The sequence below is a fragment of the Atractosteus spatula genome, chromosome 28, assembly GCF_055471065.1.
Source record: "Atractosteus spatula isolate fAtrSpa1 chromosome 28, fAtrSpa1.hap1, whole genome shotgun sequence".
Lineage (NCBI taxonomy): Eukaryota > Metazoa > Chordata > Actinopteri > Semionotiformes > Lepisosteidae > Atractosteus > Atractosteus spatula.
Window position 1 is genome coordinate 2,135,393 of NC_142733.1, and position 13,910 is coordinate 2,149,302.

The 13,910-nt window shown below is 48.5% G+C and overlaps 1 protein-coding gene across 1 annotated transcript in view; it reads left to right on the forward strand.

The window, feature by feature from the left end:
• sema6bb (sema domain, transmembrane domain (TM), and cytoplasmic domain, (semaphorin) 6Bb) overlaps positions 1-13,910 on the forward strand; it is a 67,523-nt gene that overhangs the window by 24,011 nt on the left and 29,602 nt on the right. The window contains exons 2-3 of the mRNA XM_088907747.1: positions 11,727-11,850; positions 12,313-12,427. Of these exons, the coding sequence (XP_088763873.1) occupies positions 11,745-11,850; positions 12,313-12,427 (221 nt within the window). The 5' untranslated portion in view covers positions 11,727-11,744. The remainder of the gene's footprint in view (positions 1-11,726; positions 11,851-12,312; positions 12,428-13,910) is intronic.

The window sequence follows — 13,910 nt, forward strand, 5'->3', positions numbered from 1 at the left end:
TCACAGCCAGGACACTGCTGGACAAGAAATGTTCCTCAAACACAAAGTGAGCAGTACATCCAGTGTGGAGCAATGTACTCCAGATACACAAGCAGCAGGCCGTTCAACAAGGGATCCTGCTGGGCTTCCCTTAGCTCTGCTGACTGTTAGAGGGGAGATCAGAACAGGTCTGTGTAGTGGAGCTGTGAGCTCACTGGCAGCAAGATGAGTATTATTTCTGGGAGACTATAATGTCATAGTGATTCTATTAAAGGGTTGAGAAAACAGATACTGTAACTGTAACCCACCACACTGCCTACCTCTGAGAGATGGAGTGAGGGATGGTGTCTATATTTAGGGTGACCTGACAGACTGAGTGGTACTGGGGCAGGTGCAGCCCAGCCATCATGGAAGAATACAAGGGTCACAGGAGATAATGGGGGACAATCTGAGCCTGCCAGCTTGGCAGTGTCTCTATATATAGAGAGTGATGCACAGGGAGTGAGGAGAGGATCAGGACGTCGGTGGGGGGGCAGAGCTGGTGTGACTGATGGATTAGAACAGCCCTCAGGGGATCCTCCTGCTGCAGGACATGCTGTGAGCAGGTTGTGTGCTGAGAGCTGCATCTCCAGAGTAGCAGAAACCAATCATTCCTTCAAATGTAAGATTTAATTTCTGTTAAGCTTTTCTCAGTATTTTAATGCATGATTTAAAAATAGTAATTGCATTTGGAAATATTAATACAATTAAATAAGTGTAGTTTTCATTTAAGCTTCAAACAATGCACCCTTGAGCTCACTTTGCACCTGTGCACCTTCAAGTCTCCCCTATTCCCCTTGCTCCTCTTCCTCAAAGCCCAGTAGCTTTCTCTGCAATGCTAAATTCAAGTCGGGCTGGGTGGTTCTGATCAGGCCAAGCCTGTGAGAGCAGCGGCTCTGATCAGGCCAGGCTGATGGGACCTGCAGTTCTGATCAAGCTGGAATTGTTGAAGCTAAAGATCTTAAACATCCCCAGTACATGCCATCACAGTACATTATCTCAATCAGAATATAGCATTTCTGTAAGTGCATACTCACCACACAGCAGGACTCACGTATGCTTTGTGTGAGTAGTGACAGTAATCTAAGGATGGACTTTCCTCCACACTAGTAAATTGCAGAAGGTAGTGAAATTGATATTGCGCCCTGGCGTCGGACCCTGGTCCTCTGACGTCGCCTCAGTGCCTTAATGACCAGGAAGGAGAGGGGTGTCTCTGACAGCAGGAGATGGAAATCTCCTGATTACTCTAACACATTGCCTCTGCACTGGCATGAAGCCAGACAGGATCAGACACATGAGCCAGAGAGCTTTTCCTTAAAAAGTGTGTTTTAGTTTTAGACTTTAACAGGAAAGCAGAGCAAGTGCTGCCAGGGAAATGAAGGAGATCAGGGATGGAAAGAACAAGGGAAGAAGAGAACAGGAGAGGGAGAATGAAGAGTGAGAGAAAGGAGAAGGAGGTCTATCTCAGACTCCTCCAGGGTCCTGCAGCCTGAAGTTGTCATCCCTGAAGGAGAATTCACTGATCCTGTGACAGTGAGCTGTGGAGGAGTGGCAGGTGTTTGACCTACATTGCCAAGCACCAATGTGGTCTTCGATCTCTGGCAGCAGACTAGTTGCGCTCACTGGCTGGCTATGCCTACCCCAGTGGTGGAGGCAGCTGTGTGTTCTCTGCAGTGACACAGATGCTGTGGACCTTGCTGCAGGAATTCCTCAGCCTGTCCTCCTGATCGTTGCCTGGTGCTGGAGAGTTTGCAATGGCCTCGGTGGCCCAGTTTCCTCCACTGATCTCCATGTCCATCAGGCAGCTGGTACTATGCAGCAGGCAGGTCGGTTTGCAGATGAGGCCTGGTGACAAGAGAGGAGCCCGTTGGTCTCCAGGAAGTCTTGGCACCCTGGGGTCCCTCTACTTCAGCTGAGTGGCTTGCCCTGGCTGCAACCCAAGCAGATGTGTCTCATCTTTGTTCTTTTTGTTTGCTTTCCAACTTTTCAGAATATGGACATTTTGGTCTGCACTACAGAGAGACTTTCTTTAAAACCAGCTGAAGAAAAGTTCTTAAAAACGATCAGTGTCACACTGTAGATGAAGGCAGAGAGCAAAAGAGCTTTCTTTTTAAATCCCCATTCCATCTCCTCCTCATTTCCAGGACAGATGATTAGCAGCTGCACATTAATTATTAATTAAAGCTCCATCCCTCAGCCAGTGAATGGGCCTCTGAGCTCCTCATTAAATAAGCATCAGACGCACCAGAGCTTTTGATTAAAGATAAAGAGGAAATGGGATGATCAATAGAAATCCATTAAAATTAGAGATGAGTGCCAGCGAGGTGCTTCCCTGTGTTTGTGGCATCGTGCTCTCTGCCCACATTCCACTGCAGCAGAAGCTCATCCAGCTCACGTCCCTCCTGGGCCCTCTGAGCACTCCAGCTCACTCTTCTAGCACACATCCTTCCTGAGCCCTCTGAGCACTCCAGCTCACTCTTCCAGCACACATCCCTCCTGAACCCTCTGAGCACTCCAGCTCACTCTCCCAGTACGCATCCCTCTTGAGCCTCTGAGCACTCCAGGTCACTCTTCCTGCACATCTCCCTCCTGAGCCCTCTGAGCACTCCAGCTCTCTCTTCCAGCACGCATCCCTCCTGAGCCTCTGAGCACTCCAGCTCACTCTTCCTGCACACGCCCCTCCTGAGCCCTGAGCACTTCAGCTCACTCCTCCAGCATGTGTCACTCCTGAGCCTTCTGAGCACTGCAGCTCACTCTTCCAGCACGCATCACTCCTGAGCCCTGAGCACTCCAGCTCACTCACTCTTTAAGCTCACACAACTCTTTCAAGTACATATCACTCTGTGCAGCTGGTCACTTTAAACATACCATTGCAAAGGGAAAGATATAAAAGCTGGAATACAGCTACAGCTGGTCAAGGCAGCCTGGGGCCTCTTTGTTCACATTCTATTGCTGTTGTTAGAGTCGAAAGCAGAAGGACTAAGAGCAGAGTTTTGCTGTAGCACTGGGTATCAGGAGCTGTTGTGACGTAATGGCCTTGTCTGTGTCCGTGGCTCAGTCAGGCAGAGCAGTTTCTCTGCACCGAGCTGCTCTGGTGGACAGGTCCCGGGGGGCAGGGAGGTGAAATGAGGCAAGCAGTTAGGCTGCTGGGGGTCAGAGGGGGGTTGGGGAAAACCATAGAATCAGAGGAAGTAAGAAACATGGGGAGGGATGGAGAGAGGGCTCTCCCCTTAGGCCCCAGGATGATTTTGATGCTGCCATAATGTGCCACCTTCCACAAGCCCAGTTACAGTGTGTTACTGCGCTGCAGTGGAACAGCTGGGCAGCTTTGGGGTCATACTGCTCACATCTGTTCTGCAGCACAAATCTGTCTGACTAATGCAGACCCCCTGCCCTCTCGCTGCAGCACTACACACAGGGCAGACTGCTTTTCAAATGCCTGTCGAAGTCAAAGTGAACCAATTGTAATTAAAATGTAAAGGGAGTTTGAACAGTTTGCTTAAATTAATTAAATTGCCTAATTGCTGGGGGTGGTGATTCCATCTTGAGAACACTCAAATAAAATTGATTAAAACGTTGCTGGATGGGAAGTTTGAATGGAGCAGGATGAGCATCCAATTTATGTGGGAGAACAGACTGGAGCACTCCCTTTCTTATATCCACAGCCTTCTGATTTGCTGAGCTTCAAAGCTCCTATTTTTTATGTTTGTGCACTTCTCTGACTCCCAGTCATTGTCAATGTAATAACAAGCCCAGATTACCTGGTGGTGGAGGTGTGACCGATGGCCAAACTTTGCTCTGGGCGAAGATCTCTGCTGCTCTTTGTCTCTGGTTCAGGTCACCCCCCACCCTGCTCCTGCTTCCCTGAGTGTGTGATCAATAAGTAGAGAGATACAGAGCGCAGTGTGTTTCCTCATGAAAGCCCTGTTAGCCCAGAGAATGGCTGTTACAGCACCTGTTACAGAGGAGGTAGTTACAGACACAAAAGAGAGAGGAGAGTGGGGGCAACGACAGAGAGAGGAGAGAGGAAGCAATAACAGAGAGTGGAGAGAGGGGGGCAGTAACAGAGAGAGAGGAGAGGGGTGCAGTAACAGTGAGGGAGGAGAGAGGGGGCAGTAACAGAGAGAGGGGGCAGTAACAGAAAGAGGAGAGAGGGGGAAGAAATGGGGGCCTTCTACCAGAGACACACTGTGGCTGCGATCCATACCAGAGGCACCTGGGGCTGTACGAGGACTCTGTCATTTACTGTGTTTTTTGCCATGCTTGTCCATCTTGCCAACACATTGGTTTGTGGAAATAGGTCCTTGCTCTGTAGCAGCAGATACTGTGGGGGCTGGCTGATTTCTAACTGCTGTCCATCGAGACTGTACTGTTCAAACAGAAGCACATTACTGACAAGAGCAAGAATGCCAGCCCATCGGAGAGACTGGGGAGACATTTTCTTAAAACAAGGGAAATAGAAATGCTGCCAGGGCATCTGTTGTCTTGCTTGCTTCTCTTTTCCACAGTTGTAGCATTTGTTCCTTCATTTAAACACATGTCAAGATTGTCTAAATATAAGAAAAGGTCAGAGTTAATAATGGGGATGATTTATTTTCAAACTCTGAGGACTTTGAGGACTCTGGCACCAGGGACCGCTGCTGGAGAGGCAGTAACAGAGAGCAAACAGAGGGGGCAGCACAGAAAGTGAAGGTCCTGTGCTGAATGGAGCCATATTTACAAAATGAACTGAGTAACTAAACACACCAAATACAGTTGTGAGAAAAAGTTTGTGAACCCTTTGGAATTATCTGGATTTCTGCATGAATGGCTCCTAAAATGCGATCTGATCTTCATCTAATTCATAATAATAAACGAAGACAGTCGTATTTAACAAACAACACACACAACATTTTACACTGCCATATCTTTATTGAACAAATGGTTTAAACAATCAAGGTCATTGATGGAAAAAGTAGGTGAACCTCTAGGACAGTGACATCTTGAAAAAATGGTAATTGGAGTCAGGTATTCCAATCAATGAGTCAGGTGTTCCAATCAATTCAGGTGTGGGTTTGACCTTCACTGCCGTATAACATATCACACAATTTTGGTTACCTGTTCTTCACACAGAATTCTGTTGTAGTGCAATATGGCCCGATCAAAAGAGATTTCAGAGGACTTCAGAAGAGCTGTTGAAGCTCGTAAGACTGGAAAGGGTTACAAAAGGATTTCTAAAGACTTGGGCCTCCATCAGTCCAGAGTCAGGCAGATAGTTTACAAATGGAAGAAATTCAGCACCGTTGCTATTCCGCCTAGGAGTGCGCATCCTACAGAGATCAGTGCATGGGCACACCGTACAGTCCTTAAACAGGTGACAAATGACCCTAGGGTGACAACTAAGGATCTGCAGGCATCTCTTGCACTTGATAATGTATGTGTTCATGAGTCTACCATAAGAAAGACACTGAACAAGAGTGGTGATCATGGGAGGTTACGACGGTGGAAACCACTGCTCTCCAAAAAGATATTGCTGCCCGTCTCAAGTTTGCTAAAGACCACCTGGATGTTCTACAGCACTACTGGAACAATGTTCTGTGGACAGATGAGACAAAAGTTTAACTTTTTGGTAAATGTACACAGCGTTGTTTGGAGAAAACAAAACACTGCATACCAACACCAAAACCTCATCCCAGCATGGTGAAAGGAGTATAATTGTGTGAGGCTGCTTTGCTGCCTCAGGGCCTGGACGGCTTGCAATCATTGAGGGACCAATGAATTCTAAGTTGTATCAGGAAATTCTACAGCAGAATGTCAGGGGTTCTGTCTGTGATCTAAAACTCAAAAGAAGTTGGGTCATGCAACATGACAATGATCCAAAACACAGGAGTAAATCAACAACAGAGTGGCTCAAACAGAAAAAATTCCATATTTTAGACCTCAATCCCATTGAAATGCTGTGGCATGATCTTGTCTTCGGACCGACTCTGAGAAAGAAGAAGAAAGACGCATGGTGAGTCTGTGAGGCAGACAGATGGGTTCAAAAATTCACCCAGAGAGTCTCGGCAGCAGTCCAGTCTGGGAGACGAGAGACGTGTTCACAGAGGCCGGTCGGGAATCTGTCTCCCTCTCTCTCAGTCCATATCGCTTCTGTGTGGCTGCGTGCTCTGTCGATCTCTTCTCGCTCCTAACTTTGAGAATTGACTCTGAAGAACAGAGCTGCAGAGCTGCTGAACAGAACAGCACAGGAGCTCAGGAAGTGGATGGAGAAGAGAGAAAAGACTTTGACAGAGACTCGTAGAGGCTGAGAGAGTGAGTGAGATGCTAGGTGTGAGCTCCTAGCATTAGTTTAGCTCTGAGGCAAATCTGTGTCCTTCTGATAAGAAGCTGTTCCCGGTGTCCAGAGCTGTGCAGGACTCTGTGTGTCTCTCTCTGAAAACTACAACTTTCCTGGACCAGCCTCAGGCCTACCTGGATCAGTTGTCTGTCAATTGCTCACTAATTAGGGGAAAACAAAACGGTTTTGCAGAAATGTCTGGAGGAAAGCAGCAGGATTGTGACTGACACTATAGATTTGTGTCTAATTAGGAAGGTCTCTGGGAATCGTTAGTGCTGTGTTTGGAGCCTTGTCATTATTAGAGCACTACACCTGCAAGTGCTGCTCACTGCCCTGGGCTGCTCGACTCTATCAGTTTCCCATCTTTCTGTCACCGGGTGCCCTGTGTGCGTCGTGGCTCTGTGTGTGTACAGCAGTATGCAGCTGCTCTCTCTCCGTGTCTTTCAGTGATAGCAGGAAGCTTTCCTTTCTTTGCTTCTGCCTGCGTAGCCAGCTTCCCTCTCTGGATGGTTATCGGTCCTGCTCTGTGCCTGGCTGCTGTGCTGTCTGCCTACGTCTCGGTTGTAACTGTCCCACAGCTCCTATCTCCTTAGCAAGAGCTTCAGGAAATATCCAACCCAACTCAATCTGAGCAGCCCTGCTCATCTTCTTACGCATTCCACTCGCAGTTCTGTCCCATCTTGCATTCCCACGTGCGCAGTGTTTATCAAACGCTCACGCTGCAAGTAATACACCTATCACCCTTTACTCCCGTCACTATTTTAGTACTACTCTTTCCTCACTTCCCCCCTCACTATTGCGGATACTCCTAGAGTTCCCAAGTGCGCATTATTCTCTTCTAGGCCTAAACCTCGGTATTTGATCTTCTAGCCTGCTCCTCGTTTTCGACTTTGTCTTTTGTTTTGGACTGTTCCTCTCTCGCTGTCTCTCCCGTGTACAGACCTACTCGCTTGCTTCCTGGTTTCGTTTTTGCTTAGCGATCCGGATTGGTGATTTCTCTCTCTCCTGAGTCCTGCACAGGATCCATACACCCTTTCTGCCCCATCTGACACATCTCCCCACCATGAGCAGGCTAATACAGGCTCCAGCTATCGAGAGCAGCTCTCACTGGCAGCTTACTCCAGAAAACACCAGAGAACTGGTCCAGTGAGCTCAAGCAGGTTTTTAAATGAAGAAGACCAGAAGAGTGTCGACACCATGGCCTGTTATATACCCCTGTAGGCCTCTCTTGTTCTGGGTTTAATTGTACTTCCATAGGGAAGGGGTATGAGGTATGAGAGGAGGGTGGTCAGTATTAGGACTCTTTCAGATGCCAGCAGAGGATTGGCTGGGCTGTAGTCTACCTCAACAGGAGTGGTAATTGGAGCAAACAGGGAGGCAGTTGAAGGGTCTATTTTACAGGGCAATAATCAGGGTCTAGTCTTCTTCTCCCAGCAGGAGACTCGCTGTCTCCTGGGGGCCTATGACCTGGGGGCAGGTGTGTGCTGTGGATGGTGATTGTGTCTGAGCAAGTGGCCAGCTGGGTGCTGGAAAGAGGGGGCAGCTGGACTGGACATGAATGTTTGATTTATTATGTGTCTGTGTTACTGTATGTCTGTGTGCAGGTGTGTGTTTTACTCCATGTTTCTGTGTTCGTGTGGCTGCTAGTCAGCATTGTGCAGTTCACTAAAGAGAAGAGAATCACAGTGACAGCAGGAAAAGAGGAAGGAAGAGAAACCGTGTCCTTTTAATGGAGAATCCTTGTTTACCGAGAAGCTGATAAAACATTCATAGGCCTGTACAAGTGTGTGTGTGGCTGCTGTGTGTTTTTGTGAGGGAATATGTGTCTGGACTGTCTGCGCCAGCCTGCTGGTGTTAATTGAGCACAGAAGGAAACATTTTTAACAGCTCATAAGAGCTGACACAGGGGAGGAGGAGTGACAAGATCAGAATTCCAGATGGAAGCAGCAGTCACAGAGATGGACAGTAGCTCTTCAGATGAGAACTGGAGAAAGGATTAACACAGCCAGTCCCAGTTCTGTCTTACCCCTGTACGTCCTTTCTGGCCTGTCAGAGCCATTGCTCATCTTGGGAAAGGAATATATTACAGATCTTGTGGATTACATGTTGTATTGATTACAGGTGGAATTGATTAATTAGGCTGTATAGACCATGAACCTGATATTGTGACCGTCGCGGCCCTCTGCCACTCCACCCCGCCTGTTTCGTCCCGCAACATCTGGGGCACGAACCCGGGTCTTCGGTGTAACGCAACAAGGAGCCAGCCGCATGAGCTAAAGGAGACCTCCCTCCGCCCAGGCAGCTGAGGTCCCTGCTACGCGCAGGAAGGGCAATGACGACACCGTGTCCGAACTAGCTCCGCTACACCATCATCACACAGATTGTACAGACAATGGGAGTGAGAGTGCTCCTCAGTTGTTCTGGTGTTCTGATCTGTGGGGACCCCGAGCCTCTCAAGCAGCTGGTTTATAAATGAATGAATGGGTTGGGGGAGAAGGGGGAATCCTAACTGTCGTTAAAATGCTGTGGAGAATTGCACCCGTCACCTGCAATGGGTCAGGTCCCTCTCTCTCTCCACAGCCATTCCTGTCTCTTTGTTTGCTACTCCCCTGTCTGGCGCAGATTGTGACTTGTTCTCCCTACCCTATCCTTCCCTGTCTGTCTGTGTTTTGATATCCTGTATCCTACAGTTTCTAATTATGCAAATATAATGCGTGAAGCCTGACATTCAGTCATAAATTATTAACAGCAGCAACAATAGATTCCTGCTAATAACATAGTGGTGGCAGCCTTCCTCTTTCTCTCAGTCTCATCCTGTCTTTCTCGCTCTGTCTCCCTCCCCCTCTCTCTCTCCTGCCCTTGACCTCTGTCCTTCTTTTCATATCTCTCCTCTCTGTTCTCCTGCACTTGGGCGAGAAGCTATAGGCTGCAAGCTGTCTGTGTGTGTGTGTGTTTATGTGTGTGTAAGTGTGTGTGCAGGCAGGGGAGAGCTGGTGTTATTTGAATGCTTTCAGACTTTGCCACCACAATGGTCTTAGGTCAACCAAGGCCGATTTAAATAAGAAAGGTCAAGCTCCAGCAATCTGAGGGGATATTTGCCTGTATCGTGTTCCAGGTTGGGAATGAAATTGGAGATTTTTGGTTCTTTGGTTGTGTTCAGTGGAGCCAAAATGTTGCATCTGTTCTATCACATCTCCGTCCTCCTGCAGGAACAGTGATACAATCCCGCTTGGAAATACCCATTTTACATTTTACTTCAGCAGTGATCATTTAATACTATAGCAATGACTGCTGCCATTAAAAAACACCCAGCATCATTGGTTTGCATTTTCTGTTGTTTTTAAATTTATATTCCTTTTTGTAACAACAAGCATCTGTGGTACTAGAGTGGCACTGTGATGGTGAGGGTATTAGTTAAAGATATCTAGTACAGCAGGTTCATAACAGTTCTTGACAACTGATCTGTATCAACTCATTCTACAATAAGTCTTATAATATGACACACAGAAGGAGACAGGACAGAGCAAAAAAGGCACTGGTGTGGGCAACATGCTCACATGGGCAACACAGGCACACACTCTGGGCATACACACGTGGGCACAGACACTGGCACAGGAACACACACATGTATCTTAATAATAATAGTAATAATAATAATAATAATTCCTTACACTTATACAGCAGTTTTCTGGACACTCCACTCAAAGTGACTCCCCTCCACCAGCAGTGTGTAGCCCCACCTGGATGATGCGCCAGTCCGCTCCCCACACCCCAGCTCTCAGTGGGGAGGAGAGCAGAGTGATGAAGCCAGTTCAGTGATGGGGATTATTAGGAGGCCATGATTGGTAAAGGCCGGGGGGAAATTTGGCCAGGACACTGGGGTAACACCTCTACTCTTCCAGAAACACCCTGGGATTTTTAATGACCATAGAGAGTCAGGACCTCAGTTTTACATCTCATCTGAAGAACGGGGCCTTTTTACAGTATAGTGTCCCTGTCACTATACTGGGACATTAGGACCCACACAGACCGCAGGGTGAGCGCCCCCTGCTGGCCCCACTAACACCTCTTCCAGCAGAAGCCTTAGCTTTCCCAGGAGGTCTTTCATCCAGGTACTGGCCAGGCTCACACCTGCTGGGCTCCAGTGGGCTGCCAGTTGTGAGTTGCAGGGTTGCCATGAACATGGGAAATTCATCATGAAAATATTTGATTTACTTTGACTGGGTTTTGAAACAATTGTGTTTCTTGCTATGTGAATGAATTAGTGGTTCAATTATAGTAGACATCCTGTGGAAAGTGGGCTGTGGAAGTTTTGTGGCTGATCCGAGAGATATTCCTGTGGTCTGACTTAGGCTGAAGAATAGTTTTTTTTAATTTTCACCTTCATTGAACCTCCTTTCATTTCAGTTTTGTCTCTGTGTGTTTCTGCACTGCTGATTAATGAAGTGCTGATGCTAATTAAGCTGCCAGGGTCTTTGATCTGTTCAGGCTCCAGTGTGGTTTAATTACCGTATGACGCCCCCGAGTGACCCACTGTCAGAAAGCAGAGTCTCTGTCACCCCACTCTCACTCTCTCATCTCTCACTCTCTCATCTCTCACTCCTTGCCCATCTCTCACTCCTCGCTTGTCTCTCTCCCTCAGTTCTCTCACTCTCAGGCCCCTCTGTGCTCGTCCCATAAAGGGTTAACTCCGCTCTCTACCCCAGTCACAAATCACAGAGATAGGGCCAGGCTGCCTTGAGGCACAGAGAATAATTACACTCAAAGAAGTGGCAGTAAATTTCAGAAGAGCTCTTCTAACACTTGGAGAGCATGAGAGCAGGCAAAATTGATGGTCGTTATTAAGATGAGAGGAGGGATTGCAGTGAGGAAGTCAGGCAGGCCTCCTGGGACAGGGCTGCAAGGAGCCGCTATACGACCCTGGCATCACCCTGGCATCACTGTGCGAGCAGGCGGGGAACCTGTGGGCAGGGGGCAGGTCAGGGGCACGTTTACCATCTCATCATGTTTACAGTAGTGTGTTCTTCTTACTAATAAAAAGAATAACTCAAGGAAGCTGGGAAAAATCCTGTGGAGACAGTTTAAATGGCTATTTTCAATTCTGGAAAATGAGTGACTTGAATCTTCTGCTGTGAACAGACTGCATATCTGTCTGCCAGCACCCCAGCACTCTGGAAGCACACACTTAAAGATTTCTTTGTTTTATCATGTCTGACTGCAGGATGTTGTAAACAACACATTCCAAGCATCATTCTGTATTATTTCTGAGAAAGGCCTCTCACAGGATGGCCAGAGTGTGTTGTGTTGTGTGTCACTGTTTGTTACATTGTTTTTTGTTCATTGATATGTGCTTAATATGGCTCACAATGACCTCTGACCTCTGTCTTCCCAGAACCACCCTCACACCGCCATGACGACGCTGGCCCAGCCCCTCATCCTGCTACCCCTGCTCCTCCAACTGGCTGGCGCAGTATTCCCTGAGGAGATGGGGCCCCTGAGTACTGCCCCTGTGGAGGGTAAGTGTTGCCTTTCACTGCTCCAGCCTGCACACAAACTGTGATTTCTGTTCTCTGTGGTCAGCTGCCCTGGTCAGTTAGTTTAGGAAACACAGCAGACATGAGTGATCAACATGTCTCCTTGTGTATAAAGAGGAGAAGACCTACACAGATGTAGTCATCAGTACCCTTTGGTGTACCCTTTGGTGTGGATAATTATTAAAACAAGCATGAGAAGGAGAGAGAGGGAGGGGAGGGGACAGAGACAGACCCCCTCAGTCAGCTCAGACAAGGCAGTGAAGGACCTGGTGTGTAGTCTTCACCCTCTCCCAAGCCTGCTTGACCTCTCTGATGTCCATCGTTTCCTCTCTGCCTCCGAACCACACTCTCCCTCCCTACACCTTTCCTCCCCATACCCATCTCTCCCCTCCTCCTCTCACTCTTGCATCGCTCCATCCATGGCTCTGTGTGTCTCTCCCTCAGCGGCCAGGAGATACCCTGTGTTCCTGGGACGGCCCCATCGGTCTGCTGTGAGGCAGGAGCCACTACTCATCCAGAGGATCCTGCAGGTTAACCGCACCCTGTACATCGGAGCCAGGTACTACTACAGTCTGAACTCTGCCAGCACAGAGTCAGCCTTTACCCCTCACCGAAGCAAGAGCCAACCCTCAGTGCCCTTGCCAACACAGAGCCAGCGCCCTGCCAGCAGTCTAGCCCAAACCCTAATCCCTTAGCTATTTAATAATTAAAAATAATAATTAATAATTGCTTGCACTTATATAGCGCTTTTCTGGACACTCCACTCAAAGCGCTTTACAGGTAATGGGGACTCCCCTCCACCACCACCAATGTGCAGCCCCACCTGAATGATGCGACGGCAGCCATAGTGCGCCAGAACACTCACCAAACATCAGCTATCAGTGAGGAGGAGAGCAGAGTAATGAAGCCAATTCATAGAGGGAAATTATTAGGAGGCCATTATTGGTAAGGGCCAATGGGAAATTTGGCCAGGACCCCAGGAATACATCCCTACTCTTTTCGAGAAACACCCTGGGATTTTTAATGACCACAGAGAGTCAGGACCGCGGTTTTACATCTCATCCGAAGGAAGGCACCTGTTTACAGTACAGGTAATGGGGATCACCTCCACCACCACCAATGTTCAGCCCCACCTGGATGATGCGACGGCAGCCATAGTGCGCCAGAACGCTCACCACACATCGGCTCTCAGTGGGGAGGAGAACAGAGTAATGAAGCCAATTCAAAGATGCATCTCTTGATACATCTATTTGACTCCTAACACCAGAACACAGGGCTCCAGCAGTCCCTGGCGACTGGGCACACATGCATCTTGAAGTCTATAGCGTTAGTTTGGTTGTTAGAGTTTCCTAAGCTGTTCCTAGCTGTCTCCTGTTGTCATGATTGTAATCCCTCCTTCTTTAGGGTGCTCCAGCTCTTTCACATTTTAGTTGATTTCTGCACCTGCTCCCTGTTCCAGCCCACCTTTAAAAGCCAGACGCTCACTCTGTTCCGGGCTCTGCCTGGAGGCCCGTCTACCAACTAGTCGCCCTACGTCCACGGCTCGAAGGCATTGGCCTCCTATCGGCATCCTGAACCAGCGGAGTCCGGGACTTGGCGCGCCTGGCCCTGTTCCCCCTTTTTTCTCCCCGACCCTTTGCCAGATCCCTCTCCAGCTTTTAACTTTGTCTTGTTCGTCTTGGATTGATCACCCGGCTCTGGACGTTTGCCGCCCCACGGATTTCCCTACGAACACCCTTCGGACTTGTTTGCCTGGACCACGACCCCCGAGCATATTCGTCATGCCCCCCTGTTCGTCTACTAGCCCAGTTCCTCGTCTCCTCCCCGTTCACTACCTTCCAGATTGTGCTGTCCACATAGGGTCCCGAAAGATGCTTTGTGACATCATGTGGCTCAACCCAACAGATTGAGAGACGGCACATGGCTGCACAAGCTCTGTTTGCCCCACACTGGCGCCTCACAGGAGATCAGCTTGATAATCAATAATCAGGCTTCGCGTAATTCTATCCTGTCATTTCAAGTAACATGATCTCCAGCTGCTC